Raw genomic sequence first — 22477 nt, forward strand, 5'->3', positions numbered from 1 at the left:
AGTCATGTGAGCAGGAACTGATATCATTCTTCTCGAGATTCCATCTACAGTAAGCAGTGTCCACATCACATCAAGAAGACTGCGCATTGTAGCCATGGGCTCAAATAAAATAGCATCGAAATCTCCTAATGCAATGGACAAATCAACACTCATTCGACCACAGCCCCGAAGGAAGCGGGGCATTTAAGCGATGGTCTCTGGGCGCCAACCCAGTCGGGAATTATCGTCTTGGTTAACCTTGGCGAGTCAAGCGAAACGATGAGGATACGGGATATCACCCGGCTTGGCGCCTCGTTTAACAGGATGGATATGTTGCCAATGCTTGGGGTGAATCAATGCGATCGAAATGATATCAAATATATCAACCTGGAAAGCTACGTCAATTTAGCGGTTGTTATATTACCCCTACTCTCTCCCTCCTTAAGAGCCTCTCGAAGCTCGGGATGAACTGTCGAGTGATCGAATTTTGTTGTCTCCTTTCAGGCGACAATGGCGAACTTGAAGCTCTTCTTTAGGCAAATTTGGACGCTAACTCTGAAAAATCTCCTGCTCGTTCTCGTTCGTCCGGTTTTTACAACCGTTCTCAGGGCTCTCGTTTTACCAGTAATTTTTACCGCGTTCATGTGAGTTATCCCACCTCTATGAAAACATAGTAAAACTAGCAGGTCTAATAGGGATTAGATCGTATGCGCGAAACCTATTTATTGAACCAGCTACTTATGGTATTGGCAATCCAGCCCCTTTACAGCCTTTATCAGAAACTCTACATGCTATAACTGGTGGACGAGATAAGCTGGTGTTCGTTCATAATGACTTCGTTGGCGGCCCTATTGAGAAGGTGATAAACACAGTCGCAGATTCCATACAACTTAATCAAGATCAAGTACGCTCGCACCTGTTGTCGTCTGAAAGTGAGCTACAGGAGTTATGTCGAACTTCCCTCAGTGGCGTATCCACATGTATAGCAGCTGCGGTGTTTTATTCATCTCCAACGGAAGGCCCATATGGGATATGGAATTATTCGATCAGAACGGATGCCGCCCTAGGAGCGGGTATCCATGTTGATAGTCATAAAAATGACCAGGAAATCTATCTCCTTCCCTTTCAACACTCCATTGACCGAGCCATAGCTCAGGCTAATGGATCTACCGATCAGAATGCTCTACCTGACGAGGTAATACCATTCCATTATGGGATTGCTTACCCCAACCACCTTAGGTTTGACTGACAAGCCTATAGATCATGGAGTATCCATTTACATCGTTAACCCAGGAGGAGCGTCGAGACGAAATCCGGGTCAACTATATGGGTGCGATTATCAATATCATGGCCATTGCCATTTTTATCGGCATCGTTGGGGTTACCTACCAGTTAACCGGCTTAATTGCGATGGAACGTGAACTTGGAATGAGTCAGCTGATAGACTGTATGATGCCAAATGAATCCAGATGGCAATCACAAGCAGCCCGGTTTATCGCAGCTCACTTAGCACTGGACTTCGTATATGGCATAGGGTGGATTATCATGGGCGCCATCTTGAAATACGGAATCTATAGCAGAACATCCGCAGGAATTACTATAGTCTACAACATCCTGGCTGGGCTCGCTTTGTCGTCCTTTTCCATCTTTGGGGCATCTTTCTTCAAGAGGGCACAGCTCAGTGGTATCTCTGTCGTTATAGGTTGTTTGCTCCTCGGTGTCATAGCCCAGATGGTTCCAGCGAGGACCAATGGTGCCGTTGCCATACTTGGTCTTATATTCCCACCAATGAACTGTGTCTACTTTTACGTATTCATGGCTCGATGGGAAAGACAAGACCAACCTACTGATCTTGTGCATGCAGCCCCTGACAACCCTTGGTCACTTCCTGGTGTCGTCCTGTGGATACTCCTTATCATCCAAATACTCGTGTATCCGGTGCTTGCGGCTATAGTGGAGCGCATACTTTACAGTACGGCATCCAAGGGCCGGAAGGCTACAAGCTCTAATGCCTCGACAACTGCACTTAGCTTACAAGGTTTCACGAAATCCTACACACCCGGATGGTTTTATAGAAATATAGCTACACGCTTTGGTAGTACCCGTCAGCCTGTTCTCGCAGTGAATAGCTTGAGCATGGATGTTAAAAAAGGACAAATCATGGTTCTTCTCGGAGCCAATGGATCAGGCAAATCTACTACCTTAGATGCCATCGCTGGCCTAACAAAAATCTCCGCTGGGGAAATTAACATAGACTATGGAGCAGAAGGCGGCAGGTTTGGTCTCTGTCCGCAGAAAAATGTGCTTTGGGATACTCTGACCGTTAAAGAACATGTCAGCATCTTCAACAGGCTCAAGGCCATTAAAAGCGTTGATACTGAGCACCAACTGTTAGGGCTTTTACATGATTGTGACCTTGATAAGAAAATCAATTCATATACGAGAACACTTTCCGGTGGACAAAAGCGAAAGGTTCAATTAGCAATGATGTTCACGGGTGCTTCCTCCGTCTGCTGTGTGGACGAGGTCTCATCTGGTCTTGACCCAATCTCGCGAAGAAAAATATGGGATATCCTTTTAGCTGAGAGAGGCTCCCGCACTATATTGTTGACCACACACTTTCTAGATGAAGCGGACCTTCTGGCCGATCACATTGCCATTCTCTCCAAGGGTGTGCTCAAGGCACAGGGGTCGAGCGTGGAATTGAAGCATCGGCTAGGCTCAGGATATCGTATCCATGTTTTGAACATGCCGGGGACAGCATTAGGCCATATGTTCAACGATATCCCCCAAGAAACTCACTTCGAAGAAACAGTTTATACTGTTCAGACTTCTGCAGAAGCTGCCTCTTTAATTTCAAGGCTTGAACAAGAGGGTGTCACGGAATACCGCGTAAGCGGGCCTACGATTGAAGATGTTTTTCTGAAGGTGGCTGGAGAGCTGGACTCCCAGAAGGCCCAGGACACTGTTGTGGGAAATGCCCAAGCTGAAACACAGCCTCCTGAAAAGCAAGGCAAGGAAGACGTACATCAAGGATTGCAACTCCTTACTGGTCAACGGATCAGTATGGCCCTCCAGGCGTGGTATCTCTTCCGTAAAAGAGCCACCATCCTACGCCGCAATCCTCTTCCGTACCTCGCAGCCTTGCTTATCCCTGTCATTGCAGCTGGCCTAGTTACACTCTTCCTAAAAGATGTTACATTAGCAGGCTGTAGTGTGGGAAGCACAACGAGGACGCCAAAGGCTCAATCCCTACAGTTGCTGGACGATTTTCAGATCGTACTCGGCCCCTCTAGCAGGGTCTCAAATGCCACGTTGGAGAGCTTTGTTAGCTCATTATCTGGCTCTGGAGAAGCTATAACAGGGACACCCAAATCTTACTTCCATGTGGTTGACAGCCTCTCTGAATTCGAAGATTATATCAAATATAACTTTCATAATGTCACCCCGGGAGGATTTTACCTTGGAGATGCATCATCTAGTCCTACCCTTGCCTGGAAAGGCGACAACAGTGATTTCCCTCTCGCTGCTGTCATACAAAACATCTTCCACCGTTTACTTATCGACATGCCTATCAATCTCCAATTTCAGTATTTTGGCATTCCTTTGCAGCCCAACGCCGGTAAAATTCTCCAGCTTATTATCTACTTTGGTCTAGCTATGTCGGTCTACCCGGCTCTCTTCGCCCTGTATCCGACCGTGGAGCGACTGAGGAATGTCAGAGCGCTGCACTTCAGCAATGGTGTCAGGGGCGCGTCCCTTTGGCTTGCATACGTCGGATTTGACTTCAGCATTGTCGTTATTTCCAGTGTTCTCGCCATCATCATCTTCAGAGCCGTATCTGATGTCTGGTATAATCCAGGATACCTTTTTGTTGTCTTCTTCTTATATGGACTGTGTTCCACTTTGCTGGCATACTTAGTCTCCCTGTTCTCAAGATCCCAACTTGCAGCCTTTGCATTCGCGACCGGCAGTCAGTGCGTCCTGTTCCTTATATATCTCATCGCCTACATGTGTATTCAGACCTACACGCCCACGGACAAAACGGAGTCTTATATCGACATCGCTCATTTCACGATCGGTCTAATCTCACCTTCAGGGAACCTCCTTCGTGCTTTGTTCGTGTCTTTAAATGTATTCTCCATACTATGTCGGGGAGGCGAAATTGCCTCTTACCCAGGAGAGGTTACCCTCTACGGCGGGCCCATTCTTTACCTCGTTGTCCAGTCTTTCGCTCTTTTTGGGTTACTCCTATGGTTCGACGGGGGCTCCGTACTCTCCCTACTACGTGCCAAATCCAAGCCCAACGATGAGGAAGAGAAATCAACATTAGATAAGGACCTTAATCCCGAGAATCCACAGTCCCCAAGTTCAGGCCCAGACAACGGCCTCCGCGTCGTCCATCTCACAAAAACATTCCACAAATTCACCGCAGTCGAAGACATCACCTTCAGCGTCAACAAAGGCGAAGTATTCGCCCTTCTTGGCCCCAACGGCGCCGGCAAAACAACAACCATCTCCCTCATCCGAGGAGACACCCCACCATCCCGAAACGGAGGCGACATATTCGTCGACAATATCTCCGTCCTACTTCACCGTGCCTCCGCCCGATCCCACCTCGGCGTCTGTCCCCAGTTCGACGCAATGGACCAAATGACCGTCCTAGAACATCTCACCTTCTACGCCCGCATACGTGGCGTCCCCGATGTCCCCCACAATGTCAATGAAGTCATGCGAGCCGTCGGTTTAACACCCTTCAAACACCGCATGGCGCTCACCCTATCCGGTGGAAATAAACGCAAGCTGTCACTCGGTATCGCATTAATGGGTAACCCTACCGTTCTACTTCTCGATGAGCCATCGTCCGGTATGGACGCCGCGTCTAAACGAGTCATGTGGAAGACCCTCGCTGCTGTTGCTTCTGGACGTTCGATCGTCCTCACCACTCATTCTATGGAGGAGGCCGATGCCCTCGCTCATCGGGCCGGTATCATGGCGAAACGCATGCTGGCTCTTGGTACCACGAACTCCCTTCGCTCGGACTACGGGAATAGATACCATGTTCACTTGGTACATAGCCTGGCTCCACATACGAGTGAAGAGGATATGCACCGGATCCGTACTTGGGTTAGTCGCAATTTCCTCGGTGCTGTTATTGAAGAGAAGACGTATCATGGTCAACTTCGTTTTACGGTGCCCGCTACTGGGTCGGATTCGATAGAGTACGATGGTTATGATGATATTACGCCGCGGTCTGAGACCGATTTGGATATCATTAAAGGAGGAAAGGATATTGGTAATAATAGCATTGTTAAGCTCTTTTCGCATCTTGAGGAGAGTAAGGAGGAGCTTGGAGTTCAGTTTTATTCTGTTAGTCAGACGACGCTGGATCAGGTGTTTTTGACTATTGTTGGGCGGCATAATATTGCCGAGGAGGGTTCTGGTCAAATATCTGAGTCAAAGGAATAGGTCTGGGTCTTTCTCTCTCTTTTCTTTCTTGTTAGATTCAGTTGTTTTATCTTCGTTGTTTATGTACGGGTGTATATATTGCCTTTTTCTGGGATTGTGTGACATTATTCGATTCTTAAATAGTAGATATTTGTTCATTGTAACTTATCCTTACTTCTTTATATTCGCTACCGTATCACTGATATCATGGGGCATTTTTCATAGAAGATAATCATGCTAATAAATATACCGGAAGCTGTAAGATAAAACCGTTAGCATAGATACCACAAACAATCAGCGATACGTAACAAGGAAAAACATACTTTAAATTCTCCCTATCCGTCAGATCCAGGAAAGCCGTCGCATCCAAATCTCTACCTTCTAATCCGCCTTCCATCTGAGACTGTATCTTGTCCCTCTTTTTATTCTCCCAGCGCAGCAGAAGACCCAGGATAGAGATAAGAACAGCTTCAATCAAATGCGAAACGATCATGGACCAGATGCCGAGCGAGTAGGTTGGTCTATTTGAGTGACCAGGTTAGCGTCGGACTTAAAGGCTACAGGATGGGGCTCACTCACTTCTGGCTCTCTTTGTAGAAGAATGGACCGGCAATGTTTCCGGTACAGTAGCCCAGAAAGAGGACTGCGTTTGTGACTACTTTCTTTGTGTGGCCTTGGATTATCTTAGTAACTTGAGTGAATCGGTGTAGGGTTTCTAGTGTGCCGTACCGGCTGTATTTGCAACTTGCATACTCAGGACCAGGACAAAGGCTGCGTTGTATGGGCCTGTTAAGTAATAGCAGATTAATCGACCGACTTGTTGATCTGTCGGGACGAAGCGCAGGCCAAATGCCCCTGCTATATTGGGTATGAGGAATATTAGGATGAAGACGCAGCGTCTGTTCTCGAAGCGGTCGTTGAGGTATACACAAGCTAAAATGGAGAGTGCGATCAGGGCTCCGTAGGGTACCTGGAGGGAAAGTTGAGCTTTTGTTATAGTTTGGTGTTACCAGTGTGGCTGCTTACCTGCATCAGGGTAGTTACGAGGGTAGAGAATCCGAAGCCTTTGATGATTATGGTTCCAAAATTGGAGATACCGCCGTTCGGAACATTGCCTGGAGTTTCGTTGTATAAGTTATGGTAATCAGATAATCAAGGAAGAGGGTTCAATACAAACTACACCGAGGATGAAGAAGAAATACATCTTGTAGTCTAGGAACGCTTCGAGAATCTGGTAGGGTTTGAGATGCTTGTTTTCAACACCTGTCTGATTATCTCGTAATCTCTCCACCGTGATTCGGCGTTCCCTTTGGGTGAGGCCTGGTGCTGAGACCGGTGAGTCAGGGAGGAAGATGAACATGACGATTCCCCAGGCTGAGCAAAGTGCGCCGCTGGACGATATTTTCATCTTAGAGGATATTCCAATGGTAGTGAAGCGGGAGGTTTGCTTACATCACAATGAATTCGTACTTCCACGATGGAAGTGCACCTCTGATATGACCTATTCCATAACCTAACAGACCGCCGAGGGCAATTCCGAGCCCATTGGCCGTATACCACAAACCAATACGCACAGGCTGTTCGCGTCGCGTATACCACATACTAGTAATGAGCATAAACGCGGGGTCTGCACAAGCTTCTGCGGCTCCCCCAAGAGCCCGAAGCACAGCAAGAGTAGCGAAGTTGTGACATGCGGCTTGTATCATCAGGAAAACACCCCTTTGAGCTGTTAGATGGCCGACTTAGTATCTGGTAGCAAAGAATAAGAAACATACCACATGAATATATTCGCTCCAAGGTATTTTCCTAAGACAGGCGAGTTAGATAACGTTGTATATGACTTCACTATTTGATCTCATACCGATGGGCAGCCTTTGCATCAGGAAGTTTGTCGGAAACGCCCAGGCGAGGAATCCAAAGTAAAAGATACTACTGAGCCAACTATATTGTGTACCGTGAAGGTTAAGGTCTTCATTGATCCCGAAGATTGCCGCATAACTCAGCGTAGTCTACAAATGCATACATTTATGCGTTAGCCGGCCCAATTCAATAGTTATCTGGTGCACACATGGAACAGATCCTTAACTACCTTATCAATATAGAAGAAGGCGTAGCAAACAGCTAGATACGGTAAAATCATGAAGTCAATCTTCCAGAGCAATTTTCTTGCCTCGACTGGATCAATGGGCTCCTGAAGTTCCTGATCGTTAAACAGTGCCATTGCTGTGTCGCCATCTTTGGGTTTTGGTCCTTTCAAGCCCGCCTCGAAATGTGTGCTCTCGCTGTGGATAAATGTCGGTGCTTCTGACGGATCAATCTTGGAGCCTGGAGAAGGCTCCAGATTAGGGTTGCCGCTCATATTGGTGGCGGTTCCTTTCTTCTTCGCGCGTGAGCCAGGCAGAGCTGTCAACTTCCAGTTCGATGCAAATACAGACGCGAGGGAAACACTGTGTCAGAAAGGTGAGGGGTCATCGTTGTCTTTATGGAAGACCCAAACCTGACTAAACCAGATGTCAGGCCATCAAGCATGATCACCGACGACGAAGCTTATTCTATCATCGAATCCAATTGCATCCGCAACGAAACGAACTCCAGCTTCGTCGTTATGGACTGGCTGGGGTAGGGTCTCTATCCCCACGCAGACCCACCGCGGCAGATGGAGAGCTCCGTCTGGGGTTTGACAATTTGCGGGGAACTGACCGTTGATCAATCGCGCTTTGAGATAAGCCCGAGGTAACAATAGAAACGTGGGGGTTGCCCGTATTCAAGACCGCTCGGAATAAAGCCGGACTAATGCATACGAGACAAGGCTGTTCTGTTACGACACGATTGGGTAATGCGACAAGTGTTCGGACAAAGGCCGAAAATAATGGGCAAGAGTTTCACAAGGAATAATAGGTGGAAAATCCATGACGGCGGTGCCGATCCTGCCTGATGAAGAAGTTGGAGAAGAAGTTGGAAAGGTTGGGGTAATAAAGTATAAGTCCAACATCTGTGGACAGCGAGAGGGTGGATACGCCATATTAATCTTGAGTAGCAACCGACGAAGGGTGTCCTTCTTCTGATAACCTATCCTTAACTACATTAGTTGGCATTCTATCTGTCATGAGGAACACGTACAGCATTCGGCTGACTACCGGCCCAATCAGAGCCTAAGTAAAGATGGCAGGAAATAACATGCCAACCATAGACTGGACATCACAAGGTGTATAGGATATGTCCTGTAGAATAAGGAGAACAATCTCGGTTCAAGCATCTATATCGCCTTAGGCTTCCAACATTGTTGCACAGAGTATCTATCTATTTTCGCCAATTAGATTCTGGAGTGCCCTCTATGCTTCGTAATAGCATGGCTGCCACATCATATACTCTTTTGGCTTGATCCGATTCGGTTTTCAGAACCCCGGGTACCAAGTCATTGATACTTGGTGTTGTAACTGCTTCACCTTGGTTCAGATGGTCCGAGGATCGGTCCCAGTTCCATACGAGCAAAAGCTCCCGGAGACTGTCGCACCTAAGTCCCCGTCCCATTTCGTCCAGGGGGTCTGGATTATCTGATGTTAAAGATTCGTCTGGTTGAAAGGTTTCGCCATTTGCGATATATAAAGGAGTTACGCCTATTATAATGATATCATAATAATCGTCGAATGGCCTGACGATGCTTGGTTTTGACGCCCCTTGTAAGAGACAGACAACATCTCCAGGCTTTACGGGTTGTGCTGAGACCCGTACGGTCCATGTAACGGTGCCTGGTTTGATGCTGTGATTGCAGCGACTTCTCGGGTTCTTGGTGTATTGAAGCGATTGCATCGAGTTGTTCAAGTCAATGTGCACATGCTGTCTGTCAAATCGAGACTTATCTCCGTACGCCGCAGAAACCCTCCCTAGGCTATAACCCATGCCCTTGATCAACGCTAACTCCTTATCAGGCCAAGTTTCGATCGACACGCTTTGCGACAGAACGTGCCTAATTATTCGCCGGAAGAGGACCTCCCAAGGGATCTCATAGTGAGGCAACAAGCCCACTGCCTCTAGGTCATCGCAGCACATACCAAGAAGAGCAAACACTTTATCATGGCGTATGGTGGCCTTGTGGGAATGATACATATCGAGCAACTCGCCCAGAGGGCGTCCTCTCTTGTACATTCCTCCGTAACCCGGGCGGAATATTGCTCTTCCTAATAGATAAGTGACTGGGCGTACGGAATTGATCAAGCTCTGCAGCCTTGGACATCTATCATCTAAGGCCTCTATGCCGCGCACACCTGAGGAAAATGCGTAGCCATTCATCTCCATAGGGCCACATTTGACCAGGACCGACCGAGCAACTCCAACCTCTTGAAGAACCTGTAATCTTGTTAATCAGGTTCCCCAACATATAACCCTCGCTCAGTGCTTTCCCTTACCCATACCCGTCGGAACCAAGGACGTTCTAAGAGTGCTATAAGTGCTGTATCGTTGAAGTCTACCAGCAGACTCTCGCCTTCCGCAGCAACTTGTAACCTCGCCAGCGTCAGAGTGCTATCATTCTCCTCTTCTCCAAGCCAAACGATAACATTTTCAGCTTTTCCATAGATATTAGCCATCAATTGAATCTGCTGCTCTTTCTCTACATTGCTTTTTTGGTCAATACATATAGCATCGACCCACAGCAGTCTCGAAAACCGTTGATATCGAAGGCGCGACAGCGCGGCATGCAAGTTGGACGTGACTTCCAAGGCGTAGCTGTTGACATATATCGAGGAGGGATTCTCTGTGGAACCCCAAACATACGATAGGGCTTCGTAGGCTTGCCCCTTGCGTTCTTTGAGAGGGTGCTCAATGAGCTCACATTTAATTGGAGCAGTCCGGTCTTTGTGCGGTAATAGGCGAAGCATGCGAATGGTGTTCTGTCCCGGCGGCAGTGGTGTATAATTATAGGGAGGCATGTTGTCAAACATTTTCCCCTAAAGAACATCAGTTACAACCCAAAAAGACGTTTGTGGGGTAGCAGAATTTAGTTGGCATCTCAAGGAAGGCTGATGTTAACGAGAGAATCAACAGACCCCGCCAAAATCGAGTCCCGTGCACCAGCATAATACCCATCAATGTCGATAATTTTATTATAATTCCTAGTTTCTTCCAAGAACATACCCTATATTGATCTCTATCCAAGGTTACAAGAAATAATAAATCAGTAAACGTCAATGGCCATATACAAGTAATAATACAGTCGCCAAATGCAAAACTCCAAATGAGCAGCGGCCGTTTAACGACGCCGTTTCTGTCCACGACCGCGTCCTCCCTGTCCTCTCTGGCCAGAAAGAGCAGACTTCTGTCGGAGGTAGTTCGAGACGATGTTCTCAACGCTGCGCATATCGTGTCTGGGTTGTCTATAGGGGGTGAAACAAAGTATGTTAGCAAAAGTCAAGCACAGATAGAACACACCAAGCTCCCAACAATAAGCCATATACACACCTCATGTAGTACAACCTGGCTCTTCTCTTCCTCTTCTCTGTCCTCTGTACGATTTCCACGCTTTCAACGTTGGGACTGAAAACCTTCACCCACATCTCAACACCGACTCTAGTGAGCTCATTACGAAGCAGGAACGTAGTGTCAATGCCGCGCAGACGAATGCTAAGACAAACGCCGGAGAATGGGTCACCGTTCTTAAAGGTCACGCGCAAAATATCGCCGACCTTCACGCTACGTGGGTTTCTTCTGTAGTCGAAAAGTGCTTTGCGTTCACCAGTGGGATCAAGGGCTGTCAATTGAGATTCTGTCACTGCTGCCACGGGGTCTTTGCAAACCGTGCGGCTTGAAGGCGGAGCCGGGTAGACTTTGAGCTTCTTGCGGCCTGTTCAGGGATGTATTAGCCATCTTACAGCAGCCACGGGGGTGGAGCAGAAGGCGCAAGATATACCATTGGTAGGCTGCTGGCGAGGAGGTATTTGAGAAAGGAACGACTTGGGCAATTTGCTCGGAAGAGGTACGGGCTCTTGTTTCGGAGTGTACACAGTCGTGAGAGATCGGCGAGCGATTTGGGACGACACCAATGACTGGGGCTTCGCGATAGACCTTAAGCAGCCCAGCTGCCGCAGGATTGGTGAAAAGGTCGCCATGGCTGCAAGAATCGTGGTGCGCGGAGCAGCTGGCAAAGAGAAAGATGCGAGAAACAGACGGACCTCCGAGCGTGAAGTTTGCGGACCGGCAGAATTTCCGCCAAGCCTCAAATTACCTGTTTGGGTCAACGTCCAGAACTCGACTCCAGGAACTTTTCTGCCGCCGCGGACCAGCTTGCGCTTCACGTTGTGTTGATCTAATCTTTAAGTTTGTACAAGCGGGTTTTGCTTTTCTCTAGGAGGGTTCTCTAGGAAAATCCATTACGTTCAAATACTCCCGAGCCCTGTATACATTCAATAAAATGGCGCAAAACGCCATTGGAAGGCTCTTCCGCGGCCAAAGTTCCAGCACCCTCCGTCAATCCATTGGCACTCTCACACAGACGCGTTGCTATTCCTCGAAAAATGGTGCGATAGCTCGCTGGTCATCCTTCGTTGCCGTCAAACTAACTTCTATATTGCAGCCATCCCGACCTTTTCCCCGACTTCCTCCGCCGAGCTGGACCAGGCCCTCAACCGTTTCCGCGAAGAACTCTTCATACCGTTCGGACTAGGCACGCAGCAAAGGAGGTTAATGTTTCGTCAGAAGTATGCCGACCGTCTGGAGGAGGAGCCCGTCAGCGTATCCGTTGGCGAGGATGAAGAGCCATTCCTGCTCCGCCCTATGGACCCGCAATCAAGGCCAACGAAGAAGGAAATCGTGGATGTTGTCACACTCATGCAGACGACAAAGGATTGGCAGAACTTGATCCCTTTCTTGTCCGGATTACGGATGTCACATCGTGTCATTAAGACCGACCGTTGGGAGTGGTTGGTGCGCCGGGCTGGCCAGGCTGATGCTCTTGGTATTATTCTCGAAGCCGCGAAGCAGAGCGAGCGGACTGGTCTTCGTCTCAACAATGTGAATATTGTACAACGCATTTTCTTCGAACTCCACCGCAAGGCCCAAAGAGGGGAGTTCAAGGATCCCGAGGTGTCGAAGGCTTTCACATTGGCGAAGCAATTTGTCTCCCTGATGGAAGCCCCCGAACACATCGAACATAACCTCCAGCTGGACCCTAAGAGGAAGCCATTTGTCATTGGTACCCTGCTTGAGCTCAGCGCTGCTCGTGCCATTAACGAGCTTGGTGGCAACGATGAAGGTGACCTGGTCCGTTCCTATGCTCAACGTCTCCTGGGCAGCTGGTCTTTTGGTAACTTCAGTCGTGACACTAAGAATTGGCACGAAGTTGACCACGTGCTGCAAGAGATCGTGCCCATCTACAACGGTATGAAGCTTGCCCTCAAAGTCAACGGCATTTCAAATGATAAGTCTGTCGCTCCGGGCTTGAAGACACGCGTGAATGAGCTGGGAACTTTGATTGCGAACCAGAAGAAGGCTGCACCCGAGAAAGCTGTGCAACGGCCAACGTCGGGTCTTGAGCAGAGTCACCTTTTGCATCAGGCTTAAAGCCTAGTTTCTTTCTACACATTGTCTATGAACTGTATATTACCACTTAGAATCATTTGGAGCTGTATGTTATCTCAATTTGAAAATGAGCTATTTTCTCCTTCGGCAAAATATACCGCTGCGCCTGACATGTTTGGGGTACTTCAGCATCGAAATGGATAGAGGCAATTTAATTCTCCATACAAAAAGTGCAACCGAAATCAGCCGGTAACGTAAGTCATGCAGCCGCGAGGTCAACGCTAAAAACGATCAGATGTTGTTGCGCGAATTCGCGATTTAGCACAACTCTAATGTGTTATCGTCACGGATGCGGCCTTGCGCCGTCAGGGTGGTTTTCTCAAGGACAACGGCAGGGCCGGAAACAGTAATCTGTTGGACAATCATTAGCTTAGTGAAAAGACGTAGCGCAAGTCCATTATAACAGTATCGCATACCTGTCCCTCGTTTTCCTTGTCTTCAGAAACACCGGTGAGAACAATTTCAACGCTACTTAAAGGAGCTCCGAAGTGGTTCTGGCCCTGATAACGCCTATAGTCGAACACGTTCGTCTGAGAGACAGCGCCGGCCACGCCTGGACCAGTCAAGGCGTAGACCACACGAGCCCCAGTAAAGATCTTCAAATCCGTCAACTGTCCGGAGGTAAGGCGAACATTGGGATCGGCGTCCGCACGATGCGAGATACACAAGAGGCGAAGCTTGTCGAGTGAAAGTTCAGCCATCGGTCCAATGTTGGCAACCTGACTGAACATGCCATGAGAAGGCATGACTCCAGCATCTAGCTTTCTCACGTCAAACCAGCGAGCCAGGGAAGAAATGATACCAGAGTGTGGCTCCATGAATTTGTTGTGGTAATCGGACATGGTGCGAGATGAGGCAATAACTACAGTCGGAGATACTCCAACGGTAGCCAATGCGAAGTCGACACTTTCCCCAGCGACAGAGTTCAGTGCAACGGAGGCATTCGAGTACAGAGCAGCCATGACCTGGCATAATGGGTAGGAGCGAGAGAGGGAGTCAGTCGAAAGCACCAGATCACTAGAGTTAAACCGCTCATTACGAGGTAAGGAATAAGTCAAGCCAGCAATGGCCGAGATCAAGTTCTGTCATACTGTCAGCCTTGAACCAGTATAGGATAGGAACTCCCACCTCTGGTTGATACTCGATGAACTCGCCTGGTCCTGTGGCGGATGGCCAAACCGTGGTAAGGGAAGGTGAGGGGCTATTCGGCTCCCAGCTGGGAACATCAAGCCCAGCCAAGTCCTTCTTCTCTTCTACTACCTCGTGCCAGACAGCAACCTCTAAAGTACCTTTAACGTCACCAGGTACATCATTCCAGTCCATATGCCTACTACCAAGCTTCGCAACCCAGATAACCTGAGAGAGTTGCTCGTTGCTCTTCGCTACAAGAGACAAATCAAGCGCGCCAGCCTCCGCAATCAATACATCTGCCTGAGATTTCTGCAGGAGGGTAGATAGATCCTTAGGGTCAAGGTTGTGAGGAATAAGGATGACCTTAAACCCATAAAAAGCACCGGCTGTATCAGAGCTTCTGTCAGTAAGCAGTCATAGGGCGCACGCAGGTCTAGGAGCTCTAACCGAATATTGAGGCCAAAAGCTCAACCGAGTCTGTAAGACAGACGGCAACTGTTTTAGCCTTGGAGGATTGCAGGCGAGATCCAATGACATTGATCTCTTGCGTTACTTGTTCCAACGACTGCTCTATCGCCCTTCTTCCCAGCACAGTATAGATCTTTCCCTGTTTACCAGATAACTTGCCGTCCTCTGCAGCTCCACGAACAGCAGTTTTCCAGACATCGCGCAAGTCACCTTTTCGTCCAGCGGTCCATTTCGGTGCTCCGGGGTCTTTGACGTTCAGTCCGGACCGAAGGGGAAATCCGTGTGGGGTCTCAAGGCTGCGGTAGGCGGCAGATTCGCCAGGCTGACGGACGGGGAAGGCTGTTGACTGACGGGCCAGCAAGAATGGGTGAATGTCTGGCTCCTTGGACGTAGCAAACGAATAGATGAGAAAGGTGATAATAGTCCCCGCGATGAGAGTCGTGTATATGTTCCAGTCAGCCAGGACGTCAGCGACCAATGTATCTAGCTTGGCCACTAGCGACGTTTCCGAAGCCATTTTTGGTTTACTTATGATCGACAATACGTCGTCATGTAGGATGTGAGATGTACTGAAGAGTGAGGATCCGATTGTTTCCTTATTTCCCTAGTAAGGGCCGGGTTCTAGGCTGCAGTTAGATGGTGACGTGACCACAGCTGAGGGTAGATGTGGAGACATTTCGCGGGTCCGGCGTTTAATACTTCAAAGTTACCGAGCTACCTGAAAACTCCGCGTCAAATGCGCTTGTGGCAGTGGTTGCCAGTGAGCAGGACGCACCGATCATCAAAACAAGCACTGTCCCACCTCAGCGTTCGAAGAGCTCGTCGCGCTGCCCACCACGATATGGTTATGACCATATTTGAACTCATATAACTACTTAACGCATACACAAATGCTCGGGTGACTTTTTTATTCGACAGCGTCACACAGGTAAGTTCGGTAAGTTTAAACACCCCCAATTCAAGGTAAGTTCTCTGGATCTCTTTGTGCAATACTGAGAATATCATACTCACACCTGCGCAGTCTATCTCTTTTTTCCCTTTGCTTTGTACTTTACGTCTTCGTACACATCAATGGCTTCCCTATCCGCCCCCTCCACCCCTAGGGCAGCATCTTCGCCTGTAGCTACTTCAGACGAGTCTCGAACACCAGGAAAATGGCGACACCCACAGTTGAATGAAATAGTCCGGCGACAGAATGCTGGAACATTTGGAGATAGTAATATCAAAAGAGTTCTGTGGAATGGTGCCGCTCTGCTAGCAACCTGGATCTTTGGCAACACCTTTAAATCCTAGTGAGCAGCGACATGGGAGGTTGATTATGACATGCAGACTAACAATTCCGCTACAGTTCTCTTCGACTCGAAGAGTCCAGCCAGTACTCTACATATCCTGATCTTTCCCTGCTTGTGTTACAACTTATCTTCGTCCTCAATATCCTCGTGGCTCTATACCCTCTCATCCGCCCAAAGGACAACCTCTCCGACATCCCTCTCACTCCTACGCAACGCGCCCTCTTAGGACTTGATCCATCCGCCACAGCACCGCCGACGCCGGGATCTACATACATTACTCCACCCAAATATCGGCTTTCTGGATCGCGGGCAGCAAGTCCGGCCAGCAGAAGTGCATCGCCTTTGTCGACCAGCGCTAGCGCTTCTGGACGTAGGGTATCGTCGGGCGCATTGTTTTCGCCTTCTACTAGTCCATTGCTCCACAAGGCTGTTTCAAATGGAGGAAGAGAAAATGGGCGGAGACCGAGTTTTGGCTCTCCATCACCTCTCGGTCGAAGCTCACCTTTTCGTGAATCAAGCTTTCGCGAATCAAGCTTCGGATCGAGTATGGGTCCTGCGACTCCGTCGCCAGTAGGGGGGAAGCGTGTCAATCTGGGTCTGAGCAACAAGTGGCTTTATGAGCGGAGCAGGCGCCTGTCAGCGAGCAATGGTAGTCTTTGAATTACTTGCGTTGGTGTTCGGTGCATTAGGGTGGAGACAATCATATATTCATATGTCCTGAAGGGCGTTCAGCAAGCACTGTGTCCTTTTTTGAAGAGATCGATTTTTCAATGTGCATTTTAGGCATTATATTTTTATAGAAGTTTTCCCTTATTGAACAGGAATGTATAAGTATGACGCATTGGAATTTTCGGAAATAAAAATTAGCTGATAAAAATAAGCATGGACCGCACAATACGCAACTAGGCAGCTTTTTCCCACGTTCCCCAGTTCATGTCGGAGTCTCCGCGGGTCTAGTACCAAGTTCTAGTTCCCGCTTTATGCATTGGCCCAAGAATGCCAACTACCTCCATTGACATTCATCCACACGCGGCACTCACCGATTGGAGTACTTTCCAAAGCACCGTTTTTGAAAAGCGTCATATTCAACCCTGAATTTCGATCATCACAATTCGTGACTGCATGAGGCCGACATTTCCGTGAAACACAGGCGGTGGCTTCACAATGGGAGCTTCGGAGTCAAAGCTAGTCTTCAAGCAGGGAATTTTCCGTCTTTCAGAGGAGAGGGACATTCCTGCCGACGATCCGTACTGGGCCAGAGTTCGTTTCCCCATCTCCTTTACCGGTGCGGAGGTTCCTTAGTATCTCTGACTTTTATACTGTAGTTCTGGGAGCTCCCAGAGTCCACCGAAGATGTCTTCAGTTTATTCACCCCCGCCGACATAAGACGGACTCGCGATAACGCACTATCCAACTTTGAAACGCTATTGCTCTCTGTAACATCTCGTCTCAGTATATTAAAGAATCATCCATCGTTTCCAGACCCTGAGCTTGCTCCCGACCGTGACGCCCTTAACTGTATTCGCATCTTGACCCGTATCCTCCCTTTCGTTTACGAAGCTGAGCACCTGGAGGACTGGGAGGACAAATTCTTTTGGGGTCGCCGGAAGAAGAAGACAAGAGAAGCGCAAGTGGCAGCCGAGATACTCTTTGATGAGGCGCAAGCTGAGGAACCACGAACGTCGCCAGGGCCCAATGATTATGAAGAGGTGAAGCCTTTGGCTGAGGAATTAATTGATACACTTGTGGATCTTCTCTTCTACACAGACTTCACCATTCCAAAGCTTCCGACGACCAAAAGCAAAGTGTCCTATTCAATATGGCAGAGCGGTGTCGGTTGCAACACATCTATGGGCTCGAACAAAGAACTGGAAAACAACCGCTGTGAGATCATTCGGCTATTACTTACCTTAACGGGAAAGGCAATGTACATGCCTTCAGGTAAGTGCTGTCGATTTGTACCAATGATGGCCTTAGCTAACCCTCTGGCAGGTTTGTTGCCAGTACAGGGCGTCAAAGCCATTACGTACATTGCAACATGCCCTGATAAGCAGGCCGTTTTAACACTACTTTGTTCCTTACTGAACACAGTACGTGTAACCTTTCATTTCGATATCCACATATAGAACTTTGCTGACACCCCTAGACCATCAAATATAACCCTGCTTCCTGGAGGGTGCCCTATGACCATGTTGTCTGGAAAGATCCTAAGCAAATATTAGTTATATATTGCTTGCAGTTTCTTTTGGTGCTCCTCTTATATCCAATCCCAGAAGATGGGCGCGGAGCTGCACCAAAGAATTACTACCGCCATTACTTCGGAAGGCTACATAGGCCGCAGGACTTTCAATTCCTCGTTGATGGCATGACCAGAATCTTAAATCAGCCAGTGGGTCTTGACCACCTTCTTTGAGTGTTTCTTTCTGCTTACGCCACGGTTTCCAGATGCAGGCAACAAATTCCTACCTTCCCGGTAGTCAAAAGACTGTCAAGTGGGCACCCGAGATGATGATGCTCTTCTGGGAAGCTTTACAATGCAATAAGCGATTTAGATCATTCATCATTGACTCTAACCGCTCGCATGACTTCGTCATTCTTTGTATCTTCTATGCTATTGTATACAAGTCTGACCCTTCACAGCAAGGCGTGGTCAGGATGTGTATCTTTATTACACAGACAATGAGCGTCGAACCCAATTTTGGAAAGAGTCTGAACAAGAAATTCGAAGCTCAAGAGACGCTTCCACAAAGCATTCGTATTCCTGGTTTCAGGGGATCTTATGCCGACTACTTGATCATGGTTTGTCATTTTCTATTCTTCAGATTGACTGGTTCAACTGACGCAAGTAGTCCGTTCATACCCTGATCACCGGAAGCAAAGGCAAATTAACGGCTGTCTACCCTGCGCTGCTAGCAATCATCAACAACATAGCTGCATACGTCGAAAACCTGTCCCCAGCTGCATGCTCCAAACTTCTGCAGCTCTTCTCGTCAATGTCTGCCCCCAGCTTCCTACTAGCTAACGAGACGAATCATGCCCTTCTTTCCTCAGTACTTGAGTCCATCAACGCGCTTCTCGAGCATCAATTCACCAGTAAGTAGTACTTTTGCTGCCTTTCTCCCCAAACAAGTCGCTGACCTCAGCAGGAAATTCATTCCTGGTTTACGCCATTCTTAAACATAGGAGACGTTTTGAGGCAGTTCAAGAATTTACGCTCGAGAGCGGACAGCAGGAGATAGAACGCCAAAGTGAGAGACGGAAGTCGGAAGGCGGGTCTTACGATTTTGTTTCCAGCCCGGTTCTGTCGGCGACGGAAGATGATCCTCACACAGCTTCTGGAGCGCGGTCGCCGTTGGGTCGCATTCCCGAAGAACACAGTCCGTTTGCAATTGGTGGGGATGATTCAGACGACGAGCGAGAAGAGCAAAAGACGCCGGCCCAATCGTCTCCGTCTGTTCAGAGTTCTCGTAGACCTTCAATTTCATCTGCTGTCGATGAAAGCGTGCCCCTACAGCTACGGGGAATGTCCGAAAAAGCACGGGGCAAAATGCCTGCTGGACAGCCATCCTTTTCTAGGCAAAATAGTATAACTAGTCAGAGTAGTATGTCGGCGGCCTTTCCAACGGCTCCCAATGGTTTCACACCAACTGTAGCTTGGGTAAGCAATCTTCCGTTTCCCGCACATCGCTCAGCCTACTGACGGCAGAATGTTTAGCTTGAGTCCTGGCTCCCAGACTTACCACTCCATACTATTCTTACTATCATTTCAGCCATTATGCCCCACATCCCTGAGTCCGCTTTACAAAGTACTTCTAGCCCGGAAGCTCGGACTCTAATCAACAATCTCCCCTCATTCGCGGAAGAACCAATGATCCAAAGTATCATCTCAGAGCCCCCTCCGACCCGTGTACATTCCTTTGAATGGTCAGCTCTTTCTATGGGCTGGTATGAATCCTTACTGTGGGGATTCATCTTCTCGAGTGAGATGGTCGTTGGCTCCGCTTCGGGCGCCACGCCGGGTACTGTTGGGGTGTGGAATGGAACCGGCGTCAAACTGTTCAAGGTCCAAGAGGCTGCAGCACAGGGGCCCACGCTGCTTGCTCCAAAGGGCGCTGTAGACGCTGTTGGCAGTAATTTGGTTCAACGAATCGGAAACCTGAGCCTCCGGAGGGCCAGCACGCAGGATTCTCAGAACAGTTCCAGGGCTCCATCTGTTCGGGAGGTCTGATATGCTGTTGCTTGAAGCTCTTGTCTCTTCCTAGCAGGCTGGATCGGTATCGTCGCGTTATTATACAGAGCTGAGCTTGTTTTCCAATGATCTTATTTATGTTCATCTTTAATGATACCTTGGTGGCGTTTGCAATCAAACATGTTTTTTATGAACACCCATTGGGTATATAGAAGTGCTAGTCTCTTCAATATTATATCGCTCTACTTGGTCTTTCCTTTTCCCTTTTTCTATGTCAAGGTTTAGAAGTTCACCTTTCTATATTTTCTCGGTAGACGGTGACTCAATTGTAGTGCCAGGACCATATATTGTTTCAGACTGCAAGACAGGGGAGGGAAATAGATGATATCAAAGTCTACGCCTGACTATGAATTCTTAAATGTTACCGATATTCTCGTGTAAAACTGGGGTCCTTCCATTGGGGGTTGGGGTATACTAAATGTTCTTGGCCACGTGAGGTCGTGATTGGCTGCGGACCACCTCTTGGCCTTCATTTGATTCAATTTCCATCCCATCAGACAACTAAACAAACAACACAACCAGTGTAAACCGTTCATTTGTATCGTACATATAGATGATCTGATACATTTTCTGAGAGCTGTTTGCATACTATTTACCTTTTCTTGATATTTTCAATTAGCCCAAAGAGAGCTGTCTGCAGGTGAACATGATTCTTTCCCAGCCCTTCCTTGTCGCAGCATCGGCAGCTCTCCTATCCCCGGGACTGGCTGCTGGGTTTTCGACTGAGCTTCAGAGTGTATTGAAGAACACGCATGGTGGCAATGAATATGATTATCCCACCGATTTTACCAGGGGTATATTGCCCGTGAGTTCATCTTAAATTATGCTGCCATGGAGGGACGTTTTGTCAGGGGTTTATCAAGGCGTTTTGGAAGGGAAACTTGCTGATAAATCCGTTCCGACTATTTAAGATACCAGTCCACTCCCACAAGTAGGCCACAATCATTTTATTTGTTCTTTCTCTTTCCACTGCTATTAACTTGCCATAACATAAGCAATTATTAACCATACCATGGCAGTGATTACTGGAGAGATATTCCCTTTTACACTGGTACGGCCGATATAAATCTCCTCGAGGAAGCAAGGCTAACGCCATTTAGGTCTTTCCAAGGGCTGTGTCTCAACGGAAGCCGATGTATGGCTTTATAACGGTACACTTTACGTTAGTTTTATGATTGACGCCTAGCTCTACATGAGTGACGTACATTGACGCCAACAGGTCGGGCACGATGAATCCTCCTTGACTGAGGAGCGAACTTTTGAGTCCCTCTACGTCAATCCAATGTTAGACGTGCTCAAGCGCCAAAATCCCCAAACTCGATTTGTGACTTCACCCACGAAAAAGTGAGTTCGATGAAGTAGCCTTGCTATTTCTCCTGGTTGTGGGTATTAACATTGCACCAGTGGCGTCTTTGACACTACTTCTTCGCAAACCCTTTACTTTTTCGTTGATGTAAAAACATCAGGACCTGAAACATTCGAAGCTGTTATCTCTGCATTAGAGCCACTCCGCAAAGAGGGCTATCTGACCTCGTTGAAAGACAACAAGACAGTGACAAGTGGACCCATAACCGTCATCGGGACAGGCAATACGCCCCTTGACATGGTTGGACCGGTTGCTAATCGCGACTATTTCTTCGATGCTCACCTAGATGAGCTAGAGGAAAATCCTGAGATCACGTCCTTGATCTCCCCTATTGCATCTACTAGTTTCCAAGAGGCTGTGGGCTCAGTCACATATAGTGAGGATGGTGCTGTTTTGAGTGACGAGCAGCTGGCTACCCTTCGATCCCAAATTAGTACTGCAAAGGAGAGGGGAATTGGTGCTAGATACTGGGAGACTCCTTATTATCCGATCCGAATCCGTAATGCTGTATGGAGGACGCTTCTCCAGGAAGGTGTCGCTTTGTTGAATGCTGATGACCTGGATGCTGTTGCGGCTTATTTCTGATTGTACAATATATACATATGCGCATGATATGCCATTAAGGTATGAGTTTTATACTAATACATTGAAAATAGAGTGATTAGAACAGCGATAGTCATCGCTGTACTTGAGTCATTATTTAGCCATGAGAACTACGGTGATGTAGCCGGTAAAGCATCTTAGAAACTACATGGTAGAATCTCACTAATCAAGATGTGACAAAAAAGTAAACAGTTTCCCTGACGATCAGCTGAAAAGGGCCTGTCCGCTGCACGTGACCATCCGTGAGGCTTCTGGACCAAAGGAAAAATAGATCATAAAAGGAGTAAGCGAGAGATAAATAGGAAAAATAACGCGCGACTATTAATTCTAATCCCTGTCTTTATATGAAGCCTACAGTCTAGTTCTCAA

At 48.0% G+C, this 22477-nt stretch overlaps 8 protein-coding genes across 8 annotated transcripts; 5 read left to right on the forward strand and 3 right to left on the reverse strand.

The window, feature by feature from the left end:
- Window positions 1-489: 489 nt before the first annotated feature.
- On the forward strand, window positions 490-5448 carry F9C07_2236253 (uncharacterized protein; the record flags this gene model as incomplete). The annotated part of the gene is made up of 3 exons (XM_041294181.1): window positions 490-623; window positions 682-1174; window positions 1240-5448. The coding sequence occupies 3 exons, from the start codon at window positions 490-492 to the stop codon at window positions 5446-5448; spliced, it is 4836 nt and encodes a 1611-aa protein (XP_041148620.1).
- Window positions 5449-5659: 211 nt separating this feature from the next.
- On the reverse strand, window positions 5660-10355 carry F9C07_2075464 (MFS allantoate transporter; the record flags this gene model as incomplete). The annotated part of the gene is made up of 11 exons (XM_071508810.1): window positions 5660-5948; window positions 6007-6100; window positions 6157-6397; window positions 6454-6542; window positions 6601-6818; window positions 6880-7146; window positions 7203-7233; window positions 7289-7436; window positions 7496-7830; window positions 9693-9774; window positions 9834-10355. 11 exons carry the CDS (start codon window positions 10353-10355, stop codon window positions 5660-5662), a joined length of 2316 nt encoding a protein of 771 aa, XP_071368020.1.
- A 320-nt stretch (window positions 10356-10675) lies between these two features.
- F9C07_11589 (mitochondrial 54S ribosomal protein bL19m) lies at window positions 10676-11531 on the reverse strand (the record flags this gene model as incomplete). Its single annotated transcript, XM_041286937.1, has 3 exons — window positions 10676-10799; window positions 10885-11266; window positions 11333-11531. 3 exons carry the CDS (start codon window positions 11529-11531, stop codon window positions 10676-10678), a joined length of 705 nt encoding a protein of 234 aa, XP_041148617.1.
- Window positions 11532-11635: 104 nt separating this feature from the next.
- Window positions 11636-13041, forward strand: F9C07_2286749 (uncharacterized protein). Its single transcript, XM_041294180.2, has 2 exons — window positions 11636-11939; window positions 11996-13041. The coding sequence occupies exons 1-2, from the start codon at window positions 11834-11836 to the stop codon at window positions 12979-12981; spliced, it is 1092 nt and encodes a 363-aa protein (XP_041148616.1). The 5' UTR covers window positions 11636-11833; the 3' UTR covers window positions 12982-13041.
- A 216-nt stretch (window positions 13042-13257) lies between these two features.
- On the reverse strand, window positions 13258-15115 carry F9C07_2236258 (uncharacterized protein; the record flags this gene model as incomplete). Its single annotated transcript, XM_041294185.1, has 4 exons — window positions 13258-13350; window positions 13416-14081; window positions 14128-14516; window positions 14578-15115. The coding sequence occupies 4 exons, from the start codon at window positions 15113-15115 to the stop codon at window positions 13258-13260; spliced, it is 1686 nt and encodes a 561-aa protein (XP_041148615.1).
- Window positions 15116-15669: 554 nt separating this feature from the next.
- On the forward strand, window positions 15670-16550 carry F9C07_11586 (nuclear pore complex component-domain-containing protein; the record flags this gene model as incomplete). Its single annotated transcript, XM_041294179.1, has 2 exons — window positions 15670-15890; window positions 15947-16550. 2 exons carry the CDS (start codon window positions 15670-15672, stop codon window positions 16548-16550), a joined length of 825 nt encoding a protein of 274 aa, XP_041148614.1.
- Window positions 16551-17054: 504 nt separating this feature from the next.
- F9C07_11585 (high-temperature-induced dauer-formation protein-domain-containing protein) lies at window positions 17055-20118 on the forward strand (the record flags this gene model as incomplete). Its single annotated transcript, XM_071507647.1, has 8 exons — window positions 17055-17150; window positions 17216-17831; window positions 17883-17980; window positions 18037-18279; window positions 18336-18689; window positions 18740-18983; window positions 19037-19548; window positions 19612-20118. The coding sequence occupies 8 exons, from the start codon at window positions 17055-17057 to the stop codon at window positions 20116-20118; spliced, it is 2670 nt and encodes an 889-aa protein (XP_071368021.1).
- A 407-nt stretch (window positions 20119-20525) lies between these two features.
- Window positions 20526-22404, forward strand: F9C07_2286753 (uncharacterized protein). Its single transcript, XM_071510850.1, has 6 exons — window positions 20526-20944; window positions 21051-21070; window positions 21159-21190; window positions 21240-21301; window positions 21359-21483; window positions 21544-22404. The coding sequence occupies exons 1-6, from the start codon at window positions 20786-20788 to the stop codon at window positions 22088-22090; spliced, it is 945 nt and encodes a 314-aa protein (XP_071368022.1). The 5' UTR covers window positions 20526-20785; the 3' UTR covers window positions 22091-22404.
- The last annotated feature ends 73 nt before the right edge of the window (window positions 22405-22477 follow it).

This window comes from Aspergillus flavus, chromosome 6, assembly GCF_009017415.1.
Source record: "Aspergillus flavus chromosome 6, complete sequence".
In the NCBI taxonomy this organism is placed as follows: Eukaryota; Fungi; Ascomycota; class Eurotiomycetes; order Eurotiales; family Aspergillaceae; genus Aspergillus; species Aspergillus flavus.

Coding starts and splice junctions, on each gene's coding strand:
- F9C07_2286749 (XM_041294180.2), top strand. CDS start 11,834: ATGGCGCAAAACGCCATTGGAAGGCTCTTCCGCGGCCAAAGTTCCAGC. Junction 11,940..11,995: donor TTGCTATTCCTCGAAAAATG/GTGCGATAGCTC, acceptor TCTATATTGCAG/CCATCCCGACCTTTTCCCCG.
- F9C07_2286753 (XM_071510850.1), top strand. CDS start 20,786: ATGATTCTTTCCCAGCCCTTCCTTGTCGCAGCATCGGCAGCTCTCCTA. Junction 20,945..21,050: donor TTACCAGGGGTATATTGCCC/GTGAGTTCATCT, acceptor CGACTATTTAAG/ATACCAGTCCACTCCCACAA. Junction 21,484..21,543: donor GTGACTTCACCCACGAAAAA/GTGAGTTCGATG, acceptor ACATTGCACCAG/TGGCGTCTTTGACACTACTT.